This window comes from Chanos chanos, chromosome 13 (genome assembly GCF_902362185.1).
Source record: "Chanos chanos chromosome 13, fChaCha1.1, whole genome shotgun sequence".
Classification (NCBI taxonomy): domain Eukaryota; kingdom Metazoa; phylum Chordata; class Actinopteri; order Gonorynchiformes; family Chanidae; genus Chanos; species Chanos chanos.
The window spans coordinates 12784640-12810790 of NC_044507.1; the positions used below are offsets into that span (position 1 = coordinate 12784640).

At 41.5% G+C, this 26151-nt stretch overlaps 1 protein-coding gene across 2 annotated transcripts; it reads left to right on the top strand.

The window, feature by feature from the left end:
• The first annotated feature begins 3931 nt into the window (after window positions 1-3931).
• On the top strand, window positions 3932-24491 carry mmd (monocyte to macrophage differentiation-associated). Of its 2 annotated transcripts, none has more exons than XM_030790910.1 (7): window positions 3932-4075; window positions 21335-21416; window positions 22043-22203; window positions 22565-22639; window positions 22754-22855; window positions 23029-23098; window positions 23893-24491. In XM_030790910.1, exons 1-7 carry the CDS (start codon window positions 4038-4040, stop codon window positions 24094-24096), a joined length of 732 nt encoding a protein of 243 aa, XP_030646770.1. In that variant the 5' UTR covers window positions 3932-4037; the 3' UTR covers window positions 24097-24491. The 2 variants fall into 2 exon arrangements, with proteins under 2 accessions (XP_030646770.1, XP_030646771.1); XM_030790911.1 differs by lacking the exon at window positions 3932-4075 and adding an exon at window positions 20510-20535.
• Window positions 24492-26151: the final 1660 nt, after the last annotated feature.

Genomic DNA, 26151 nt, shown 5'->3' on the forward strand with positions numbered 1-26151 from the left:
ACATCTTTAACGTCAGAGGGAAACCATACACTCTGGATGGCCACGACACTTTGGCAACATTGTAGATAAAGATAGCCTGTTGCAAGCGTTGGGAGGGCGTTCCTAACAATCAAAGTGAGCTATCACTCAAGTGGAAATATAACGATCAAATGTTTGAACTATATTAATAAACACAAGTAAACTCAGCAGAATGAATGCTAACACGGCAGTTGGCTTGTTAACATTCATTCACATTTGTACAGAATATATTCCAGCTCTTCAACCTTTTATTCACTTGAACGTATTTCAGAAACTACTAACTAAATGAACAATGCCATAAAATTATTGTTATAGATATCATTTTAAGGCTACACACACTCTAGTGCTGTTGTATGTGTAATGGCGGACAATATGTAAAAATGTTTGTGTGATTGAGATTTGAATTGATTTCAGAGGAAATGAGCACATAGTTTGTCTAACTCGGGTTCTCTCATTATCTTTTGACACAGAGTAATTTGAGAGTATTTCCGGCTGAGAGGAACTGTCTGTCTCCTGAGAGTTCACGGAGGGGATTGAGAGCTCTTGCCTGTTTTGTGTAGTGTTTAAATAGAGGGGTGGGCTAGGGTGGGCCTGGGCTTCAGGATGTTTGTGATGCACAGGGAGAGATGTCTGTCTGTTTGTGCCACTCTGTAAAAACAAGCAGACAGCGGTCGCAATTTTATCTCTTCCCCCTCAGAGTCTGTCATTTAAAACACCCCCCCCCTCCTTGTCCCATGCTATCTCTCTCTCTCTCTCTCTCTCTCTCTAACCCTCACCACTTCACGCTGTTCCTCACTCTCTCTCTCTCTCTCTCTCTCTCTCTCTCTCTCTCCTGCCCCTTATTCACTCTCACTTTCTGTCTCATGCTGGACACCCTGGCACCAGTTCTATCTCCGGTCCAGACAGAACAAACCCCACCCTAGCCCATACCAAACCACGAATAGACAAACTTGACATAACTGTTTACCTGATTGGAGAAATGATAAGAGCATCCCCTGACTGCAAATAGCTTTACAAAAACACCACATTACCAAATAACTCAATTAAACAGTCAACTAACAAAACAGCCTGAATTCATAACCACTGGGATATCCTTTATCCAGGTGGGTCGTGTGCCTTCAGTTAAAGTGGGGAGCAGTTCTAAAAGAATATGGAGAAAGCAAGAAAAAGAAAATAAAGAAGATGTCGATTTACACATGTAGTTTGTTAGAGACTTTTACCGTGGGTACTTGTTACATGCTGCATCTCATGTCTGTCTTTGCCATTACTGCTTACCATCTGTTTTTCTGCATAAAGCTTGAGGAGAGAAAAAGCTGCTTGCTGAACTGCTGTGTGGTGTCGATAAGAACAATCCATGTAACTGCTGGTATCTGTACAAGTGTGGGAAGCATTTAGGTCAAATAGCATCCAAACGAGCAAATGAGGCTTGAGTTTATGCCATTACGCCACTGCTAGTCTGGAACCAATTGTGCTTTTAAGCTTGTTTTTCAAACCTGTAGGTAATCACTACTCTCTTAAAGCAACTGGAGCTGGTTTTGGTTCAGCGACAAATTGAATGATTACAGCTTGATTTCTCCCCCGCAAATTGACCTAGTGCAACACATATCATTCGCAGAGTTTCGTTGTCATCCGTGATCTTTCTTTCTGACGGTATCCTGGGCATTGTAAATGACTCAATACTGGTGCGATTACATATGAGGCAGCGCTGGAACAAGGGAGTTCAGCTGACATCCTACACTGTATTGTACAGTAGGCGCTTAGTCTGGGTCAAAGCTCAGACTTTCCTTCCTACAGATGGTGCTATATCCATCATATCAAGAGAACCTCAAATCTCTACTGAAGACTGCCCTCTGCTGTCTAAAACAGACATAGCACAATGCTTGTCCACCAATACTGGCATATCAAGATTTTTCACTCTGGTATCAGCGGTATGCCTCAGGGCTGTAGTATTAATAAACCATTAGTATTTGTTATTAATCATACGGAAGGATGGAGAACAATGAAAGCCACTTTTTTGTCTTCCTTTATTTGTACATTGTTTCTTGGGAATGTGTGTAAGATAGCTGCTGATATCCCTCAACTCATGAATATTAAATGATCCTCTTTCATATACTACACATGTACCATATATATGCCAGACAATACACAAACACACACACACACGTATATATATATATACACACACATACATACATACATACATATATACACACATACACACACACACACACACACACACACACTAATATATATATATATATATATATATATATATATATATATATATATATATATATATATATATATATATATATATATATATATATATATATATATATTTATATATCCCTTATACATACCACACATGACTGGCATACATGTATACCATTATCCACAAGCAAAGAGTCTGTCAACAGTCACTATGTCACTATGACCAAAGGAACACATGACATCAGCTGCTCTTGTTTATGAGTGGTAAGAATGTCAGCACTGGTATGCTTTTCAAAAAAAAAAAAAAAAGGAAACTTTTAGAGAGTAAGGGTTTTGAGAAATGAATCCAAAATATACGGGTATAGATATGTATTTTTCTTCTAGCAGTTCTCTTCACTGACTGTTCTAGGAATTCTCGTGGAGGCAGATGGCTCCTTCTCAATCCCTCCTAACAATAAAGATTAAGATTATGCCCCCCCCCACACACACACAAAGACACAGACACACACACACACACACACACACACACACACACACAGCACAGATACAATCAAGGATGACAAGAGGTACACCAATGACAAAAGCTAGTCTTTCAGCATATTTGTAAATATGAAACTCAAGTCCACTTGATAATCTTCAAAAAAGTTCAGGCAACCACTTTTAAGGCCATAATAGTGGAGAAATGAATACTATATACGCTGTCTATATGACCACATGCCAAATCTGAAATAAATTTCAGTACAATTGGACATTCCCACCCCCATTCTCATTCTAATTACACTTTCCATTACCATTACCACATCTATGACATCACAGTCCTCTCCCTCTTTTATCCTTTTACAACACTGCGTAAAACTGAGGCATACTGAACGCACTGTGCTATTACTTTCTGCAGCAGAGACTAGGATCCAGTCTTTCTCTCTGAAATATTGTATTAACTCATTGGATTCTTTTTGGTGTATGGATGTCTGCAAAATGAAAATGGTGGCCCTTCGTTATTAAATTGAGCTGCTGTAATCAGTGGCCAAAGAAATTCAAGGTTGTAGACGCAGAGAGGATTAAAGTATTTTTACCGCAAAGCCACACCATCCACTCTGATCTGTGCATGGGAGAGGTAGAGAGAGGGAGGTAGAGGAAGTAGAGAGAGAGAAAGAGAGAGAGAGAGAGAGAGAGAGAGAGGGAGAGAGAGAGAGAGAGAGAGAGAGAGAGAGAGAGAGAGAGAGAGAGAGAGAGAGATTGAGAGATCTCCTCATCTGTTGGCACACTAATACCACCTCTAAAGGAGACAGCAGAAGTATCCGGCCTCCATTCGGTGCAGCTCAGGGCCCGTGGGCCCCCCTGCTATGAAACAGCCGCGATGGGTTTCATGGAGAATTACGTGGAGATCGACCCTGTCACTCTGAACCTCATCATATTGATTGCAAGCTATGTCATCTTACTCCTCGTCTTCCTCATATCGTGTATACTCTACGACTGCCAGGGCAAAGACCCCACCAAGGAGTACGCGCCGGACCCAGTCCCCGGTGCCAATCAGGCCCCTATCAGACTGGTCGTGATGCAGAGCTCTGCTGCCACACGCTGGGACCAGACCAAAATGGTGACAACCTACGAACCTCCAGGGTCCGAGGTCCGGGAGAAAAAAAGTACTTTGGTCTGATAGTGGGAGGAGACTGACTGAGGACTGAGAGCAGAACAGCCAGTCAGTCGGATCAACTTTTCTACATATTTCATTTTTCTTTTTTTTTTATTGTATCTATGCTATCTGTTTTTGTAAAGAGGTCCAGGTGTTTGTTGCACGGGAGCGAATAATGCTTGGATTAGATTTCCAGAAAACAAAGTTGAAACGGTGAGTAACTGTGTGTTTGTTCATGTTTGTGTGTGTGTGTGTGTGTGTGTGTGTGTGTGTGTGTGAGAGAGAGAGAGAGAGAGAGAGAGAGGGTTTTGGGAAAATCCCTCTTCAATGAATTTTAATTAAAGACTATTCTCAGGATCACATTGCTCTTACAACTGCTATATAAAAAGGAGAGAGCAGCTTTCTAAATCTATAGCTAAAATGAAGTAAATTTGGGCAACATTACTACAATATTTGTCACTTGCTGCTAATTTTTTTTCTGGAGTGTGTTATGATACATCATCTCTTAACAATGATAATTGAGCTTCAATAAACGGTTTAAACTCCAATCAGTGTTAATACAGGAACTTGAGCTTAGGTTAAACCTGGTAGAGAACCCATATGCTTCCTGAAACATCACCTAATCCAACTCAACTGTGAGTCTGTGCACCATTTCTAGGAACCGGATAACGGTTAATGCATACTGAGCAGAAACATCCTGCGAGGAAATATCAACAATCTATTTCGAGGTGTTTGTTTAACTGGATTAATTTTGCTAATTTGTGGATTAAGATTAAGTCTTGCTTACTGCTGAACGTAGACTGTGTAACAATTGTACTTGCTTCAGCCTTGTTTGTGTAGGATCTGCAAAGACAGATGCAGGTCCAAGACACATAATTTTAAATATGACACCAAACAGAACACATTCCACGAGAGCGCACACTGGGTATATGCTGTCTTTAAGCCTGCACAGTAAACTCCATCAGATTGGTGAATGTTAAAAAAAATATGGCATTCTAAACAAATGTGGAGTTGTATAGAGCGGTCAGGAGAGAATTTTAAAGGGGGGAACTGTAACAGTTCAACTAAAGCTCATTATGAATTGCTATTTTTAATGTCATATGATGTAGAGGTGGTATAATCACTTCAATTTGATTGGTTACTGATGGTAGTGCCACAGTTGGAGTTTGTACACAACACTCTCCAAACAACAATCAAAAGAGCAGAAGTATTAGATCATAATTGTACCTTTGTGATTAGCACACGTGTAGCCTGAGAGTCAAAGGTCAAGTTGCACTAAGTACTAAATAAATATTTAACTGCTTCATAATGATAAGACTTGCTCTATGTTGTTAGGTACAGTTAAGAACGTAGAGTAAAACACACACACACACACACACACTTCTCTAGAAGTGCTGCCTGATTCGAGTGGTTCTTTATGTGTTAGGAGTAGACTGTGGGGTGAGCAGACTGATATTAAATGCTGTCAGTTCTGACATCTTTGTTGACAGAATAGGTATGGCTTTATAGACAATTACAATTATATTACCACTGAGAATATTTCATGAGAGAAATAATGTTTTGAATGTCTACCTAAGAGAGACAAATTGAATTTCTGGTGGGTTTGCATGTAATTATTCTGTAATCCATGAATTTACATTAAGTAATGTTTATTTTTTCTGAATATGTTTTTTATAACAAAATACTAACTGTCACTCTATAAAATAAATAGCGATCGCATTCCTCTCAAACCACTGTGTCCAGCATGGAAGGCTAAGTCCAAACTTGCTGTTGTGGAGATGTAGACAATGAGGATTAGCCTTGAACACAAACACTCCTCCATAAAAGAGTTCAAATGCTGGGACTGGTTGAGCCTGTACCTCTTGTGTCTGATAGAGATGCCTCAGGGGCATTGTGTTGCTCACAGGAACAGACACTGCTCTGTCCCTCACTCTGCTGGGACCTACTGACTGCGTGACTACAGATTCACATGCTACTCTGGGTGTGGTGTAACGTTCTAACCTGTTAAAAATACTGGTTTTCTTACTGCTCATAAAGTTTCAGTTTCAAGTTAACATGTTACAAAAGACTTTTTAACTTGTGTTTCTTTATATCATACATGAAGTTCTATAAAACAGTGTGTGATGAGTGGAGATGTGATGGGAGTCTATCAGACAAAAGTTTTATAGATGGTTCTTACACGATGTTAAGGGACTGGGTCGGACCAAGGCGACTGCATTGGATCATCTGAAAAGGAGAAACCCTTTTGAACTTTTGACAAAAAATATTTCTTTTCCTATGTCATAACTCTATTTTTTTAACAGGGAAACATATTTAAAATGACTCCCCTTGATGAAGCTTTTACTCTTGTTGTCATGCTGTTTTGATTTCTCTCTCAGCCCTGCTCCTTGGGTTTCTGAAGAGATCTGGGTTTCTGAAGAGAAGGGCGTTAGGGAGAAATGTAAATGTGGTTGACTTGGGTCATATTTCATGGACTGAATTCATCCAAAAAGCACTAAGAAAGCCGATAGATTATAAAGACTTGTCCCCTCACTTAGCCAGTGAGGAAATATTTTAAGATGAACAGGGCACTGATTAAAAACAAACATTTGATATGTAACTTTCTTCAGCCCGCTTATTTCTTTATACTCACATCATTTCAGAAGTACACTGCTAGTAAAATAAAATCCCACTAAATATAATAGTTCCCTCAAAGTAAAACAGACTGACATTTACCAAATCCTAGTTAACTTAAAATTTGTCATAGACTACAGAAGAAATAAAACGTGAAGTCAAACAGTGAGTTGAAGGCAGTATAGTAGCTTCCATGTGACATGAATTTAAGGAATTGGGGCCATATGTAAAGCAGTTGTGTCTATTGCTTTCACTTTTCCTCGCTCTGCTGAGTCTGTGGGCCATTGTTTCAGCTCTCCCTCTCAGGTGCCTCCCTGTTATGAAACACAGTGGCCTTGACCTGCTGCCTTTCCCTCTGTTACTGTAAGGCAACACCTCTCCCACATGATCTGCCTCAGACAGGGGACCTCCCTGGATTTCTTTTCACCTGTCCCTTTAGACAAGTAAGCACAACAGTGGTTTCCTCTGCCACTCACTGTAACGAACCTCAGTAGTGTACATTTTTGTCCCTGCCAAGCATTTAAACGACTTAAACAGAGATACAGCTCTTGAATTGGTTGATTAGGTGTGTTAGTGTTTGGGTTAGAAGAGCAATATGCAGAAGCCATGATGTAAAAATATACAAAACAAGTGGCTGCAGATTAATTCTCAAATTCTACCATTTATATTCAAGGAGAGATGACTAGGATCAGTACCATCAGAGAACTGTCAGGTCACTGAACAGTCTCAGCAGTGATGGTTAATGATGTCCTCTTTTTTTTTTACCTTTTAAATAAGACAGACTGTCATGAGCCAAAGAAACACAAACAACACTACTTACACTTACACTGTGATTCATGTTACACTTTAATTCATGTTACACTGAATTACACTGGGATCTTACTAAGGATTCTAAGTCCGCTGTGAGTAAGTGATACTCACAATTGACTTAGACTCTATCAGGACATTGCCAAAACTTTACAAAAATAGTGTGTAGCAGCACGACCTATTAGGAACATTAATTACATTAAGTCTGTGTTCATTCACTGGTTAATCCTCATTCTGAGAAAAAACAGTAGTTCCTAGTGAGTATTTCCAGGCCTGATCAAGAGGCTGAGCCTGATACTTACCGCACTTTATAAAAGATTATGGTATGTTACAACATGGCCTAATTAATTCTCCTTGCAGGACAATTCCTTAAATGTCATTAATTGTCACAGTTAAATTAAGATGGTGTTAAGACTTATATTCAGTGGTTCTAAACAAATACAGTAGATGATTACTGTGCGTGACACTTTGACCAGCAAATGAGACAGTATCACACAGTCTGAGACAAAAAAAAATCTCACATCTTTATGCTCCAAGTCCTTTAACTAGCATGTGTTTGACATTATACCCATCCAAACAACATTAAGGACCTAATTCAGTCAAGCCGTCACATTGAAACAAGTGATACGCACATCACACTTTCATAAAAAAATAAATAAATAAATAATTCTCACAGCTCACTTTTACCACCACCGGAAATTACTTGTCGGATGAAAAATGTTTCATTTCCTTCCCTGTCACAAACCTAAGACTGCAGTCGGTGCTATCGGAGGCCGTCTGACTCTTGACAAAGTTGTGTAATGAATTAGACGGGATCGCAGACTGCAGTTGTATATTTGGTGCTACTGCAGGCCGTCTGACTCTGGACAACGTCGTGTAATACATTAGAAAGGATCACAGGGCGCTTGGACACTGTGGTCTGTACTGCACTGGCACATCGCAACATCCATATTATCTCCTCTACACAAAGCCTCATTTGGCACGAACACTGGAGGATCCACGGCCTTAAGATAGCGCTTTTGTGGACACTGTCCAAGTGACGGCCAATGTCTTTTGTAAAGTGCTTCACTTACATACCCCCAAAACTTTTGTGCCAATCTTTTTTTTTTTTGGCACCTTGTGATTCGCTTAGTCAAAACATGCTCCATGCTCTTGACTTTTGTGTTTAGGGACTCTTCCATCCTTTACTGTCATTTAGAAATTGCTACATGATGAAACTATTCTATTTGTCTATTTACTTATTAATGTGTTCATTTGTTTTATGAAAATTGATCTAAACAATAACGGGAGTGAGGCTTTAACATATTTTGATGGTCCAACAACATTCTGCTTCCAGAAAAGAAAAGGAAGTGTAAGGCCCTTATAAAACATTTTACTTTGTTAATGCCTTTATAATTTTAATTATATTTTAGTTGATAACAATGCTTCATACATTGTATATTGAAGATAACTACATCTACCATAATCCTTTGTTTTCCTTATTTGGTAATACTGTGTGTTTGCCCGCGCAAAGTTGTGAAAAACCTAATGATGTAACCAATCCTGTACAAGTTTAAAGTTGTGATGTGCGTTGAGCCAATCAGAGACTGTGAGACATTAAGCGAGGATCTAGAAGCTACTGCTGCAGAGAGAAGTGCAGAGAGAGAAGTTGGAGTTGGTGACACGAAGTTTGCTGTCGGAAAAACCGGGGACTAAATCGAGTGAAAGCGGACTTTGCCAGCCTGTGAAGCCACATCGTAGCTGACCTGCTGAGGAACTGCTGCTCGAGAGGAGCCTACAGTGTTTAATTCGTGAGGCCAGACTGTTTTTCGTCCCGTGGGGTAAGCGCGACTGCAAAACCAAGTGAGTGAACTTTGCTGCCGTCTATGTCGGATCTCATTCGCTATTCGGAGTTTCACGAACTGTGAGTTGTCTCAATGTGCACCAACACAACGGGCCCCAACGTTTATTTTGCAAGCTTGCAAAGGGTGTAGTGAAGACTCTAAATTTTACTTGTGTGTTCATTGTATTTTGTTTTGTGATCAGTATCCATTGTAAAACCGCTGTGTTACAGTTGTATTGCTTCGCCGCCATTTTGTGAAGTTAATTGCCTAGTATAGCGAGTGCGGGGAGAACATTCGTGTTGCAATTGTTTTCTGTTACCAAGATTTATTATTTGTCAGGTTTCCACGTAAGTGGGTATGGTGACAAAACTGATTTGGAAGAATATTTGTTATTTAATGTTTTAATTCATATTAGACCCACAGACACATTCGCAGACGCATGCACATTCTCACACACACACATACATGCACGCAAGAACATATCCACACTCATTTTTATTTTTATTTCATGGGGAGTTAAAAAGAGTAAAATAAATGTCACCAGTTTGTTAAATTTCATCAACGTGTCATTTCATCACTGTTGTTTAACTGAAATACTGATATTAGGGATCATTCATTTTACTTATTGCTTTCATGTTAACTATATCTGAAGATCTACAGCTTTTCTGCCAGGTAGCACTGGTATTGTACTTCTTCAGTGGAGGCACCGCGCTATTTAGTTTATTCTCATCTTGCTTAAGTTTTCTTTTTGTTATCGCCCATTAGTATTTGCCATCCAACCCTTTTCTAGCCCTAGACCTGCCAGTCCCAATTTTAGTGGTAGACAGGAGATCCAGCCAGCTCACCATTCTCGGTAGGGAACCCAGGATTCTGTTTTGTTATATCAATAGGAGTGTGACTCGTGAGTACCTTCCGGCGCCAGGGAAGAAAAGGGTTACATTTTTGGAGGCACCGCTGGGATTATCCTGTTTACCAGACAGGGAAAGGTTAGTTTAGTGTGGTTGTGAACATTTTATTGTGTGATATTGGTGGTCGCTGGTTGCAGACACTATGGAACTCACTCAGGTTGTGGAATGGAGTCGTGAAGAGAATGTTTGTCTGTCCCGTGCTGTTGTGCTGGGTAATGTACCTTTAGATGTGGTGGATGAGACTGTAGCCAGAGTGTTAAATACAGTGAAAGTCTTTGGACATACTAAGATTCGTGGTCGTCGAGGGGACTCGACTGGTCGTCAGTTGTTCATATTAGTAGAGACAAGCTCTGATTTAGACCCTAATAATGTACCTCCAGAGGTAGGGATTGAGGGAGAAGTGGGACCCTGGCCTGTGCACCTTGTCGAAAGTCTGGTAGTTCCAGGTTCTGATATAAGTTTCCACTCAAAACTGATGACACTACTTCAACAAGAGGGCAAATCCCTTAGGGATCTTAGGGTCATTGTCTCTGATGAGGGGTCCTCGAATGCAGATGTGAATACGGATTTAGTGAATGCCATAGGCAGACTAGTAGACAAGTGTAATCAGGTGTCTGCTGATGGGCCTAGCTACAGAAAATTGAGATTGTTTTCTGGGCTGAAACCTGTTCCATCATGCGAGGAGGAATATGATGCCTGGATGGAGCAGGCTACTCAAATGGTAGGTGAGTGGCAGTGTAGTGAAGCAGCTAAGAAGCAGCGCATTGTTGAAAGTTTGAAAGGACCTGCTGCTGACATTGTTAGATTTTTGAAGGTTAGCAATCCCTCTGCTACTGCCACGGATTATCTAGCTGCTCTTGAGACAGTCTATGGCAATACAGAGAGTGGGCCAGATCTCATGGCCAAGTTCCGACACACTTATCAGGAGGAAGGAGAAAAGCTCTCTGTCTTCTTGTACCGTTTGGATAAGCTTCTTCATCGAGCTCTGCTAAAAGGAGGGATTGATGCTGCAGGCATGAACCGAGCTCGACTGGAACAGCTGATTAAAGGTGCACTGACCAATGACATGGTGGCGTTACGTGTCAGGATGAGTCACACACTGCAAGATCCCCCTTCTTTTTCCCAACTGATGAGAGAGGTGAGAGAGGAGGAGAATTGGGTCAACGCTAGAGAGAGTGTGAAACCCGCCGCTAAAGTTGCTACCTCAACTGTTCCTGAAGTGTCTACAGTGACTGGATTGGACAGTCTGAAAAGAGAGGTTAGAGAGTTGTCTTCTCAAGTGTCCAAACTGTTGAGTGGAGTTACAGTGACTCCTAGCCCTGAAGTGTTGATGAAGTCTGGGTCTAATGCAAGCGTGTCGGGAGCTGCTGCTCAGAGTGCCCCACTTGGAGTTAGAACTCCCAGATCTCTCCCATCTGGACTTTTTTGCTATAAGTGTGGAGAAGATGGGCATACAAAGAGGGAATGCCAGGGCTCCGAAGACTTGAGAAAAGTTAATGAGAAGCTGATAAAAAGGAATACGAAGCAGGGAAACTCTGCCGGAGCTCAGTGAGGGAACGGCGCAGGGCTCCGAGGGAAACACGTTCCACGAATTGTTCATCCTCTGTTGATGCTGGCTTACCTGCAGGTTTGGTAGGACCCACCTCTGTTGTACCTGTCCTAATAGAAGGTATATATGCAAAGGCTTTATTAGATAGTGGTTCCCAAGTCACTATTTTGTACAAGAGCTTTTACAGTACTCACTTGAAACATTTACCTATGCAACCAATTGAGAACCTTGAGATATGGGGGTTAAGTTCTCACAAGTACCCCTATGACGGTTATCTGCCTCTCAGGCTTGAATTCGCTGAATCTGTGGCTGGTGTGCCTCAGACAGTCGACACCTTAGCTTTGGTGTGTCCAGACCCTGTGAAGGATGAGGGCATAGCCATTCTTGTAGGGACAGACACTAGTTTAGTGAAGAAGTTATTTGACTCCTGTAGGGAGCAAGCTGGAGAGGGATTTTTAAGCACTTTGACCATACACCCTATGATTAGAGAAGTTTATCAGTCCATCAGTCAGGCAGATGGGTTTAATTCCCCAGAAGAGACTGGAAAACATGGAACAGTATGGTTCACTCAGCGTAGGCCATTAACTCTACGTCCAGGGCAACTACTACCTGTTACAGGTGTATCCAAGTTTCCGGGTGATTTCACAGATCAGTTAGCACTCATAGACCAGCCTGAAGACACACCACACCACAACAAGCTCCAGGTGAGGCCCGAAGTGCATCCTGCATCTGTTGTATCCAGCAAACGCATCACATTGACAATCAAGAATATCTCCACTAGGGAGGTAGTTCTGAAAAGGGGAACTCGTCTCGCTCACATTTTTCCTGTTGCCTTGGTGCCACAGCTGACTGCAAGCACTGACAAAGAGCCACCTGACACACTCAGTGTGACTTCCTTTGATTTTGGGAACTCCCCTATGCCAGACGATGCAAAACGTCGTCTCTGTGAAAGGATGTTAGAGAGAAAAGGAGTTTTCTCATGTCATGAGTGGGATGTCGGCTGTTCAAAAAGCACTATGCACGAGATAAGACTGAAAGATGCACGGCCTTTCAGAGAGAGATCTCGGCGTTTACCCCCTGCTGACTTAGAGGATGTCAGGCGACACCTACAGGAACTCCAGAAGAATGGCATTGTTTCAGAATCCCGAAGCCCATATGCGTCACCTATTGTGGTTGTTCGCAAGAAATCAGGGAAAGTAAGGATGTGTGTTGATTATCGAACCTTAAATCAAAGGACCATACCTGACCAGTATACCGTTCCAAGAATTGAGGATGCTCTTCACTCGTTGGCTGGGAGTAAGTGGTTCAGCGTTTTAGATTTGAGGAGTGGTTACTACCAGATACCGATGAGTGAGGCCGACAAGGAGAAGACAGCGTTTATCTGTCCACTTGGTTTTTATCAATTTGAACGCATGCCTCAGGGAATCTCTGGAGCCCCTGCAACTTTCCAAAGAGTAATGGAGCGAACCCTTGGAGACATGAACTTTCTGGAGGTTTTAGTGTATCTGGATGACTTAATTGTTTTTGGCCGAACCATCGAGGAACATGAGGAGAGATTGTTAAAAGTCCTAGACCGACTAAAGGAAGAAGGTCTGAAGCTGTCACTGGATAAGTGCCAATTTGGCAGGACGTCAGTCACCTATGTAGGGCACATAGTATCCCAAGATGGAATTGCCACCGACCCATCCAAGATAGAGGCCGTTGTTTCCTGGCCTAGACCCAACACGGTGACAGAGCTCAGATCCTTTTTGGGATTTTGTGGCTATTATCGACGTTTTGTGAAAGATTTCTCAAGATTGTGTCGCCCCCTCAATGAGCTGCTGCAAGGGTATCCATCTCATTCCCGGTCAAAAAGAGTGAAAGCTGGGCAGCCAGTCACCGACAAGACCTTCTTCAAGCCCTCGGAACCTTTTGGCTCCCGTTGGAGTGACATTTGTGAAAGCACTTTCCAAGAGCTGAAGACTCGGTTGACGCAGGCACCAGTATTAGCTTTCGCTGACCCGCAGAAGCCCTACATCTTGCATGTTGATGCTAGTATGGATGGCCTGGATGGCGTGTTGTACCAACAACACAGCGAGGGGTTGCGGCCTGTTGCATTTATTAGTAGAAGCCTGTCTCCATCTGAGAAAAACTATCCCACACATAAACTAGAGTTTTTAGCTCTAAAGTGGGCTGTTGTGGACAGACTACATGATTATCTGTATGGAGCGGTGTTTGAAGTGAGGACTGACAACAATCCCCTGACCTATATTCTGACATCAGCAAAGCTAGATGCTACTGGCCACCGTTGGTTGTCTGCTCTGTCAACTTACAACTTTAGTCTAAGATATAGGCCAGGGCGGAATAACATCGATGCAGACTTGCTGTCAAGGCGTCCACATCCAAGTTCATCACCTGATGATGAATGGCATGAGGTACCAGCTTCTGGAGTGCGAGCTCTCTGCCGGTCTGCGTCAACAGGGAAAATATCAAGTCATCTCCCCAATCCCTGTGTCATACAGCAGATTGGTGCTCATGTGACTGCTCTTCCCAAAGCTTACTGTCAGACAGCAACTGTAGTGACAGACCAGTTACCCAAGTTCAGTCCCAGTGAACTACTAGCAGCTCAGAGAACTGATTCGTGTTTAGGAGAAGTGTGGCTTGCTGTAAGTCAGCGCCAACCTGCTGACAGTATCCAAGTGGACCATCCTGATTTTAGGCTATTTAAAAGAGAATGGGATAAGTTATCAGTTGAGCAAGGTCTACTATATAGAACGGTGAAATTGTCTGATGGACGTGTAAGAAAGCAACTTGTGCTGCCCACTCAGTTCCACAGTTTTGTCTTGAAATCTCTGCATGATCATACGGGCCATTTAGGTTTTGATAAAACATACTCCCTGGTCCGTGACAGATTTTTCTGGCCACGCATGAAACTTGATGTGCAATCATACTGCAAGACATGCGAACGGTGCATAAAGAGAAAGACCTTGCCACAAAGGGCTGCGCCGTTATCCCATATGCACAGCTCAGGACCCCTTGATCTAGTGTGCATTGATTTTCTATCTCTTGAGCCAGACAGCCGTAATGTGTCCAATGTGTTAGTTGTAACAGACCACTTCACGCGTTACGCGCAGGCTTTTCCCACTCGGGATCAGAAGGCCATAACTGTAGCAAGAACTTTGTGGGAGAAATATTTCATCCATTATGGTCTTCCAGCACGCATACATTCAGATCAAGGGAGGGATTTCGAAAGCCAGTTAGTGAAGGAGATGATGACTATGTTAGGTGTGAGGAAATCTCGGACTTCACCTTACCATCCCCAAGGTGATCCGCAACCTGAACGTTTTAACCGGACACTTTTGGATATGTTAGGGACACTTGACCCAAATCAAAAACAGAAGTGGAGTCAGCACATAACCCACCTTGTGCACGCCTATAACTGTACTCCCAACGAAGCCACTGGCTACTCGCCTTACTTCCTCATGTTTGGGAGAGAGGCAAGATTACCAGTTGATGTTTGTTTTGGTGTGTCTGCAGATGGTACATCCACAGCCTCTTACACCAAGTATGTGTCCAGAATGAGAAAAGAACTTCAAGCAGCTTATCAGCTGGCTCAGTCCACTGCTGCCAAGATGAATCAAGAGAACAAAGTACGGTATGACCAGAAAGTGCGTTATCATTGCCTGATTCCAGGAGACAGAGTTCTCATTAGGAACCTGGGCCTAAAGGGGAAGAAGAAGCTTGCTGATCGTTGGAGCTCAAGTCCCTATGTGGTTGAAAGCCAGATGTCTGACCTCCCAGTGTATCAACTGAGGCCTGTGGATGGCACTGGACCAGTTAAGGTGATGCACCGCAACCACATTCTGCCCTTAGGACAAGAGGTTAGATTGAGTGCTGATAGTGATCCCAAATTTACGTGTTCTCCCAGAGCCATGAGGCGGAGAAGGGCGAAAGAAAGGAATAGAACTCGTGATGCACAGATTTCTGACCCTGTAGCTGATGTACCTCAGATAAGCGGTTGTTCCTCAGATTCAGAGTCTGAATATGGTAATTATGCTGAGGATTTGATTCTTAATGTACCTGAGATGATTGAGTCCTATAGACGGAGTGCCCAGGATACAGTGCCTGTAGAGCATGAGGCTGCAGCGTCCGCAGTAGGCCCGCCAGTCGTAGTACAGTTGGAATCAGCTGCTGATCTACCAGTGATCGTAGAAGCGGATGATGGGGTAGCTCTTGATGAAACAGTTGGGAACCAAGACTGTGTTCCAGAGAGTGTTTTCAAAGAGGAGTCTGATTTAGATCAGTTGGATGGGACCCCAAGTGTAGTTAGGAGATCAGAGAGGGAGAGAAAACCAGCTGAGAGATTTACTTATGATACTTTAGGTGAACCTACTACATCTGTCTTGGCCTCTACCAGTTGTAATGTACATTCAGTTAAAGTTGGAGCTGTCCAGTTTCCTGAACACTATAATAATTTTCATGCCTGGTGGTGCAGTTCAGATCGTTGCACCTGCACCGAATTGGTTTCTCTTTTTGTAAACCTAGTTTGGGACGCCCTATGAGACAGCATGGGGGCATGCTGTATTTTGGTGGGGGGAGAGTGTAAGGCCCTTATAAAACATTTTACTTTGTTAATGCCTTTATAATTTTAATTATATTTTAGTTGATAACAATGCTTCATACATTGTATATTGAAGATAACTACATCTACCATAATCCTTTGTTTTCCTTATTTGGTAATACTGTGTGTTTGCCCGCGCAAAGTTGTGAAAAACCTAATGATGTAACCAATCCTGTACAAGTTTAAAGTTGTGATGTGCGTTGAGCCAATCAGAGACTGTGAGACATTAAGCGAGGATCTAGAAGCTACTGCTGCAGAGAGAAGTGCAGAGAGAGAAGTTGGAGTTGGTGACACGAAGTTTGCTGTCGGAAAAACCGGGGACTAAATCGAGTGAAAGCGGACTTTGCCAGCCTGTGAAGCCACATCGTAGCTGACCTGCTGAGGAACTGCTGCTCGAGAGGAGCCTACAGTGTTTAATTCGTGAGGCCAGACTGTTTTTCGTCCCGTGGGGTAAGCGCGACTGCAAAACCAAGTGAGTGAACTTTGCTGCCGTCTATGTCGGATCTCATTCGCTATTCGGAGTTTCACGAACTGTGAGTTGTCTCAATGTGCACCAACACAACGGGCCCCAACGTTTATTTTGCAAGCTTGCAAAGGGTGTAGTGAAGACTCTAAATTTTACTTGTGTGTTCATTGTATTTTGTTTTGTGATCAGTATCCATTGTAAAACCGCTGTGTTACAGTTGTATTGCTTCGCCGCCATTTTGTGAAGTTAATTGCCTAGTATAGCGAGTGCGGGGAGAACATTCGTGTTGCAATTGTTTTCTGTTACCAAGATTTATTATTTGTCAGGTTTCCACGTAAGTGGGTATGGTGACAAAACTGATTTGGAAGAATATTTGTTATTTAATGTTTTAATTCATATTAGACCCACAGACACATTCGCAGACGCATGCACATTCTCACACACACACATACATGCACGCAAGAACATATCCACACTCATTTTTATTTTTATTTCATGGGGAGTTAAAAAGAGTAAAATAAATGTCACCAGTTTGTTAAATTTCATCAACGTGTCATTTCATCACTGTTGTTTAACTGAAATACTGATATTAGGGATCATTCATTTTACTTATTGCTTTCATGTTAACTATATCTGAAGATCTACAGCTTTTCTGCCAGGTAGCACTGGTATTGTACTTCTTCAGTGGAGGCACCGCGCTATTTAGTTTATTCTCATCTTGCTTAAGTTTTCTTTTTGTTATCGCCCATTAGTATTTGCCATCCAACCCTTTTCTAGCCCTAGACCTGCCAGTCCCAATTTTAGTGGTAGACAGGAGATCCAGCCAGCTCACCATTCTCGGTAGGGAACCCAGGATTCTGTTTTGTTATATCAATAGGAGTGTGACTCGTGAGTACCTTCCGGCGCCAGGGAAGAAAAGGGTTACAGAAGAAAAATGGATTATGATGTAGTGTTGGCAGAACAAAAGCTCCCAGAATCTCTCTCTGTAATTCCACTGCTTAACATGGAAATGTGTTCTGTCTGCATCCAGTTCCACACGTGCAATGCTTAGCATGTTAACAGGACAGACAGCTACTTCCATCGTCCTTGAATAGACTAAAGATTGTTGCCTTTCAAATGAGATCTGCCAGTGTCTCTTAACACAAAGTATCAAAATGTCGTAAACTTCAATGTTTGGGTTCTAACAAGTTATGACAGGACTTTAGCTCTTGTATGTCATATCATGCTTTAAATGACTCTTTTATCGTCCAAAATAACAACTGCATATATTGGTGTTTTATTCAGTTTTTTCCTACTTAAGCTGTAAACATCTAAACCGCTTCTCTTGTCATTCCGTTGATCAAACATTCTAATGGAACAAACAGACAGATAAATGTAAATGAAAAGTTACTTAGAAGTAGTCTGTCTCTATCATGTCTTACCTTTCCAAGACACTCTAGCTTGCAGACTTAAACCTATTATAGACCTATTTAACTCTTGGTCACATGTTCCCTCAAAGCCAGTGTTATCATACACTTCACCAGCATTTGCCAGCAGTGACAAAAAAAAAACAAAACAAAACAAAACAAAAAAACAAGCTGATGTTTAAGCGAGTCAAATGATTCTCATGTCATAAATACCTTTATGGCATATCCAGTGTGTCAAAAAGATTGTGTTGTACTTGATTGACAGTGTGTTTCTATACAGCCCAGAAATAGGTCATGCAGTCAGCACGGGAGCCGTCAATCTTCTCAGCTACTTACCATAATACCTTTGAACTTCTTTTACCTCCAGCACTGAGCTCTTTCTTCAAAGGATTGTTAGAACTGTTGCTGTGACTGGCAACTGAGTTCAGGGTACTACAGGAGACTCCAAGAAACCACAATGCTGTCTGTCTCTTTCTAGCCTCTTATTTCTGTATACGCAGCAGATTTAGTTAAGATAAGGAGTCAATGTAAAGATTTATCAGAGGAAACATTCATTTATCTGGCTTACTTAATTTGATAAAGTACACATAGCTATTGTTAGAACATGATGTCATCTTATGTACAAATATTAACATGAGCAGTAACACTGATATGTTTACCTGGAAAAAACTGCCCTAGTTCAACATTGTCCAAACTCACGAGCAACAGATATGCTTTTGACAATAATACAAACATTTGCATTGCATTTGTGGAAAAAAATCCCTCTTGACCAAGTCGCTGAGGACTGTTGCATCACTAGTGCCACAGGAGAAATGGACCTGGGTGACTTGCTAAGAGGCAAAATCAAATCCTAACATATGGTTAATGAGATCTCCCTACTGGCCTTGTGAAAGTCATTGTCAAAGCCCAGTGTTACCACACCTCCACAGGATATTGACAGTCAGCCTGTCTTCATAATACATTCATTCCAGCTGACTTGTCCACTGCCCTTCCATTGTAATGTTATATGAGGTAGAATCTTCTTTCAAACCACACAATGCATGATCTTCTCTTCTTAATCCCCTGAACTATTAGCCTTTTCAAATCAGAAATGAATCAAACTTGGTGCACACGTCACACTCGACATACCGCTTGCTCAATTTAAACCTGTTAAGGAGACCCGCACAGAGACGGTAACCCTGCTGGGCTATTTATTTCAAAAGTGTCCTCTGCACTGCTTACGTATGAGCGACTCATTGTTTCCACAAGGACATATGGTGTAAGAATTCATATTTTCAATTGCTTGAGGCTTCTTAACTTAGTACATGTTTGGATGGACAGAAAATAGAGAAGAGAAACAGAGTGATGACATTTTGAGATAAAACCCTGCAGTCTGTTCCTGGAGACTCGAGATAATTAGATAGAAGAGAACTCCAATTTTAAGGAGTAATTTGACTGATACTTACATAAACGTTCTGTGAGATCAAGTGCTATTCATGAACAATTGAGTTGCTGTACTATTACACAACACTACGGTGTATCCGGAAACCAGTTGGATACCTGTGTATTGCTTATGTAGGCTACACGTAGGAACACAATACTGCTATTTTGTTACCGTAGCTCGTCAGAGGTGATGACCAGTGCTCTAAATAAGCAGTGGCTGTATGTGCGTGTGTAACGACCTCTTAGGTGCGCCACACATGCCCAAAGTTAACGTTTGTTTGCGTTCTTTGAATTTAAGAGGCCTTACGACCTTACATTCTACACATTTTAACTAGGAGTTAAGCGAAAAGGGGGAAATATTTTGTTCTGGTTCTCTAAAATACCCTGAACTTAACTTGCAAATATGTTCAGGTAAAACTGTCTACAGTTTTTAAAAAACAGTGCTGGCAACCCCATATGCCCATGCTTCCGAGCAATATTATGTTACAGTGGCGGTTACCGACAATCACATACGGCTTGAATACCAATTACGTTCGGTGACTTCTCCCGTCATTCATCCCGCCCCTTACTCACAACGTCATCTCGAAAAACGATGTCAGTCTACTTAGATTCAACCGTGATTGGTCTCAAGATCTCATGCCCGGTTTTTACCCCTATCACATTGGCCGAGAACGCATCGTTCAAGAAATGAATAATACATAAAAATTACAACTTAAAGCTGTTCTGTTTGGAGAAGCAGAACAGAGGAAGTCAGTGGAGAGGGGTACACGATGGTGCGGTGCGAAATGTCCACCGGCTTGAATGGATGGATGGTTATGACTTTCAGATTGTAACTAAGACAGTATTTACTGCCGTAATGTTTTTGAGAAAGCGCTTGAAATAGTGCCTTTTGGACAATCTCTTGAATGATCAGCTGCGATTGTTTGTTGAATTAACTGTATGATTTATATGAGTTAACGCCGGCCTCCTCGGCCGATTTACTTTGCTTTGGCTGTTTTCCTGGTTTTATTTTTAGCCTTTCAGTTGATTTATTTGCCCGGTTAAATCGTTGAAATGAAGAGAGTGAATAGTTTCCAAAGGTGAGTCAACGCTAGCTATATAGTGTTGTCTAAGTAACAGTTTCATTTTGATAGAAATGGACTTGCTATTATGAACAAAAAAACATGCACGCGTCCATAAGCTAACCAGAACTGAAAGCTGGCTGTACAAAAACTGATGTTTATAGTTGCTGTTTTCTCTCTTTGTACAAGTCGAAATGACATTGTTGTGGGTAGGAAAAGGAAAGAAACCACGCTAGTGTCTTTTACTGTGTCTTTTAGTAATTGTATTGTAAGCCACCTTTACATGTACAGATGTGCAGAGAGAACAGTGTAACCCAATTCCGCCATGTTTGCAAGAACGCTTTGGAATCTGAATGCGCATATGACTCATTCCAGACCCCAGTGACTATCGAATTCGTAAAACTATTAGAGCCTTTGCCCTGTGTTTTTGCAGAACGCGAGCTAGCAACGATACTTTAAAATAAATCCTGCTGGTACAGCTATTAGAAAAACATAGTGTAAGATAGTGATAGGGCGGCGCCCCGTAACACGGTCTAAAATCGATATATCGAACACTGCCTTGGCTACTAGGGTGCAGAATTGTACCATTACCACGGTCATCAGCGGGATGACAGTGGTATCAGTATATGGGCTAAGAGTAATCAAGGCCGCAAGCATATATTTGGAGGTGCTAAAAAGATGTGAAGTGCTACCAAAGTTTGGCAATTTCAAAATGAAAGTAAAAATGATGAAAACATTCAGAAGAAATGTATTTTAACGACACCGTTTCAGTATTCTTCTCTGTTTATTTATTTACGCATGCTTTCTTCGTCATCAGGTTCATGAACAGCCGTGCAGCTGCAAACTGTCGCTATCAGCCCACATGCTATGAACATGCAGCCAATTGCTACACGCATGCGGTAAGACACATCGGTCCATCACATCTATACATTTGCTCCCTTTTTTAAAAAAAATATAGACATGTAGTGTGTACGTTTCTGTCGAATAGGACATTAATGCAGCAAAAGATGTATCGGTGTATTATATAATATGCCATGTTTATCAAAACTAAACATGATAGGAGCGAGACACGGACGATTCAAGTAAAATAGTTCAGTTACAGCAGTTTGTACTGAGAAGTGCATGGATCAGAACCTACACTGACATCCTGTTCTGTAAATTTTCTGTTTGTCAGCCAGATCATTATTTATTCTGTTTTAAGAAATCTGATAACTGGAGTATCAGGCAGTAGTGTGGTACTTTGGTCACTGGAGACTCAAATGATTTGAAAGATAAATTTCCTAAGTCCTGTGATAAGCATTTTAGTCTGCACTGAGCTCTGTAACACCATTTATTTGTCCCATTTCTCTTCGTTTTTCGGATTTTTTGCACAAAAGAATGTCGTGATTTGGTAACACAAAGCAGCAGTCCAGCATTTGCCTGCAGCCTGACTGAACTGTACTCTGCTTGTTCTCTCTCTCTGTGTGTGTGTGTGTGTGTGTGCGTGTGTGCGCGTGCGCGTGCGGGCATGCATGCGTGCGTGCAGCTCCTCATCGTGCCGGCGTTTGTGGGCATGGCGCTCCTCCATCGGCTCTCGGATGACCGTTGGGAGAAGATCACAGCCTGGGTGTATGGGATGGGCCTGTGTGCACTTTTCCTTGTCTCCACTGTCTTCCACATCATTACCTGGAAAAAGAGTCACATGAGGTCAGCTGCTCAAACGCCACACAGATAGCAGTGGGATTATCTAAAATCACAGCCCTTTAAGCAGCAGACTGAAATTAATGGATATAACCGTTGATTAAAATTGCAGGAAGGCATTGTTTCTGGGTTCATTCAAATACCAGCATGGAGATTATCACAAAAGGGAACAAACCCATTTTGTTTTTGCCAATAAGAACAAAAATGCTCTTACTGACTAACTTCATAACTGAACCCAAATAACAGTAGAAGTATCCAGATCAGATTGTCCAGTATTTCATTTATGAAAATTCTTAAGGCTATGTTTATTACTTTATCAAAAAACAATTCCTTAACATTACATCATAGCTCTTTGTTCTTCCTTCAGGACTGTGGAGCACTGTTTCCACATATGTGACAGAGTGGTCATCTATTTCTTCATAGCTGCCTCCTACACACCTTGGTAAGCCTGCAGATTGATTGATGGATTTAATCTATATATTGTTAGAAATGTTTTCCATCTGTCGCAGTGTGATACAGTTGGAATGAGAAGGTAACGCTCTACCCTTTCTCTCAGGTTAATTCTGAGAGAGCTTGGTCCACTGGCTTCTCACATGAGGTGGTTTGTCTGGTTGATGGCTGCGGCTGGAACGATATACGTTTTCAACTATCATGAAAAGTGAGTCACCTGATCCGGCTGTCACGGAACGAACAAGTTGTTTTTCCATTTTCTGCGGACCATATCCTTTACATCTTGAGGGTGTTAAATAATCAGTGATGTGTAAGTGCAGTCAGGCGTGTCTTTTTCCTCACAGGGCTGTTTGAAATCATTAATTGATCACTGTTTTGCAGGTATAAACTTGTTGAGCTGGCCTTTTATCTGACGATGGGGTTTTCCCCTGCCCTGGTCGTGACATCAATGGTAAGTGTTTACATTTGCTTTCATTTCTATTTAAAGTGCATACGTGTCATTATGTATGGGTTGAATGGACCAAGCCACTGATTGCAAGGTGATACACAAATCATAATTGTAGTTAAATTTAATTACTTAATTAGTTGAAGGCAAGTAATTAAAGAAGCAAAGACCCTTTTTGAAACCCATAGGTGGGGTTTTGACTTGATTCCGTTTTTGGAACAAGCTGCTTTCACCCTGCGTTGAAATTTGAGATGAATTCGCTGGTCTGCTTGCTTCTTTTGCCTTTCATTTGGAACTCATACATGAGCTCAGTCACTGTGGGTCCTTTGCTAACATTCTAATGACCCAGGTGATCTTGAAGCAACGGTGAAAGTTTGTCATTTGTATTCACTATTCATATTCTCTGGCTGAGGAGAAGAGAACTGTGTAGAAAGGTTACATTTTCTGCTAGTCCAGCTCTAACATGTCTATCTAATCACTGGGCCTGTGATCAACTCCATCTCTTTGAATGGAGGACTAAAGCAACAATGTACTGCCCAGTAGGTTAGAGGACTGTTATTAAGAAACACTTTTAGAGTATGTAGGAGGTTGTCTTGAGCCATAGCTTTTGTACTGAATAATTGGGACAAACTTTATTGTAGTCACAGGTGCCCTCTTGTGGTGGTACTTCAAAACACACATGCTGTGGTACACCAACCTTTCAGAGTTTTTCCTATTTATATCAGAAGTCTACGTGGTAAAATATTTTTTTTTAGAGTATTCTTAATCTTATGTAGTTTTTTTTTTTTTATTTCTTACAGAATAACACAGACGGACTCTTCGAGCTTGCCTGTGGTGGCGCCATCTACTGCTTTGGGGTTGTCTTTTTCAAGTCAGATGGAGTGATACCATTCGCTCACGCCATCTGGCATGTTTTTGTGGCCCTGGCCGCTGCTGTGCATTACTACGCCATCTGGAAATACCTGTACCGAAGCCCCCCGGCCGACGGCATCAGGGATGCCTGAGGGTCTCTGCTGCGAGCCATACCCTCGCCAGCCGAGTACACGCAGGCCCCACCCTCTCTTCTCCCATCAAACGAAGGCACCTGTCCAAGGCCACTGGCCCCCCCAGAGAACAAACGACTTGTTCCTCTCCGCTCTTCAGAACCCAGACTACAGCGCTTATTAGCTAACTAAAGTTTACGAAACATGACCGTGTGTTGTTTACGGTTTTCACACTAGCTCAGTCTTTCACAACGCGTACACCTCCATCACAAAGGCAAATGAATGCCCTTTTTGAACCGCTTTTGTAACAAGCTTCAAAAAAAAAAATTGTGTGAGTGAAACAAGCAAATCCTTATTCTTTCTTTCTCCATTTTTATCAGTATTGTGCACGGTAGCCAACTTTCCAATAGGTGAAATCTTAGCTGTTTGAATGATTTCTGAACTGCTCTTTTTTTATATATATATATATATATATATATCACTGAAGAGTACACACATTCCACATGGCTTCTCTTACAGTGCTGTCATTTGTAGTGATTTATCTTTCGAGTTGAAAGCATGAGTGAGAGAGATTTAACACAGTAAGCTGTATTTTGGGTTTTTTCTTTCTTTCTTTTTTTTTTTTGGTATTCGGGCTGTCACGTTGCATCTGCATTTTAACTTTTACATATCCAGTGTTGATGTGGCTTTTTTTTTTCAGGAGAGGATGGATTTCAAACTGTGCTCTACTCTGTGCTCTTTTCAGGCAGTATTTGAAAGTGCTTTGTTTGATATTTTTCAGAGGCCCCTTTTGTACCACAAAGAACCACTTATATTTGATATTCAGACTTTTTTGTCAAAGAACTATTCAGGTGGAGCACTTTGTATTGATGGAGAGGTCCCCTGTTCCTTTTGATTTAAGTGTTAACTATGATAGCACACCTGGATAGTGTTGACATGCCACTGGTGAATCGGGCGCATATGAAATGATGATATCTCTTTTGCTGTGAAGTAACAAACATATTATCAGAAAGGTTACACATATCTGCGAGGATTGATGTGTCTGTTGATTTTAATATTATGGCTTCCACTCGCCTTTGATGTGTTTTTGATCAGGCAGATAGATGGCCAGTATTTGTTAACACTTTCTAATGACTTTGCTCATGTTTGACAAAGTGGAGATGAAGGTCTCTGTGTTAGACCAAGATCTGCCAAAACATTGGGCAGCTCCCTCTAAAATGGACATTGCCATCAACCCAAAGTACCTCAACTGGATAGAAGGACATTTGATATGAAAACATAACCATCCTATGTGAACTGTACTGACATGTGAAATCAGTAATGTAGCAGGGAGTTTTCCTGTTCGCCCGGGCTGCCTCAAGTCCTAAAACTGACCTCCTTTTTGGTCCCATTCCACTTGCATGGCTAACATGTAGGAAGTCATGATCTGAGGTAGTGTGACCTGACGACAGTGGTTTTCAGTGGTAGATTTAATGCTTACGTGAAATCAGTTGCATCACTGCGTCATTTTGGCTGGATTTGTGATCTAAAAGACCATTGGTGTGTGTGTGTGGTAATTTCACTGAGTTTGGTTAATATGTGTGCTTTTCTTCTTTCTTTTCTTTTCCTTTTGGTTTATTTTAGGCATTTTGGGGACAAGGTTGAGTAAAGAGACTTTGATAAACGCTTAGCACTCAGAAATGAATGGAGCCCTTCATAACACTGTTTTGTAATGTTTCTACATTCTGTTTTGGCACATAACTCTCTACTGGCCTTTTTGAGGAGAAGAAAAGAAAGCATTTCTTCTACTGCTACTTGATATTCTCATATTCCATTTGGTGTTTTGGTGCTGTATATAAATAATGTTTGTTCCAATTCCTAACAAGTTTCTAAGGAGTTAATAAAAATTAAAACATTTATTTCATTCTTGTATATTCTCATTGATTTCAGTGTGTATTTTTTTACCAATAACTTCCATTTTCAGAAGAGCTCATGTGGTGTTTTTGCTCATTTGGAGTCACAACAATGTCCATCACTTATACACACAGATTTATTGAGCAATAATCTTAAATAATTTATATATATATAAAATTAATA

Excerpts from the sequence above, each read along its gene's own strand:
- mmd (XM_030790910.1), top strand. The coding sequence starts at position 4,038 with ATGCTTGGATTAGATTTCCAGAAAACAAAGTTGAAACG. Across the intron at positions 22,204-22,564 it reads TGGAAAAAGAGTCACATGAG|GACTGTGGAGCACTGTTTCC; the intron begins GTCAGCTGCTCA and ends TTCTTCCTTCAG. Across the intron at positions 22,640-22,753 it reads GCTGCCTCCTACACACCTTG|GTTAATTCTGAGAGAGCTTG; the intron begins GTAAGCCTGCAG and ends CCTTTCTCTCAG.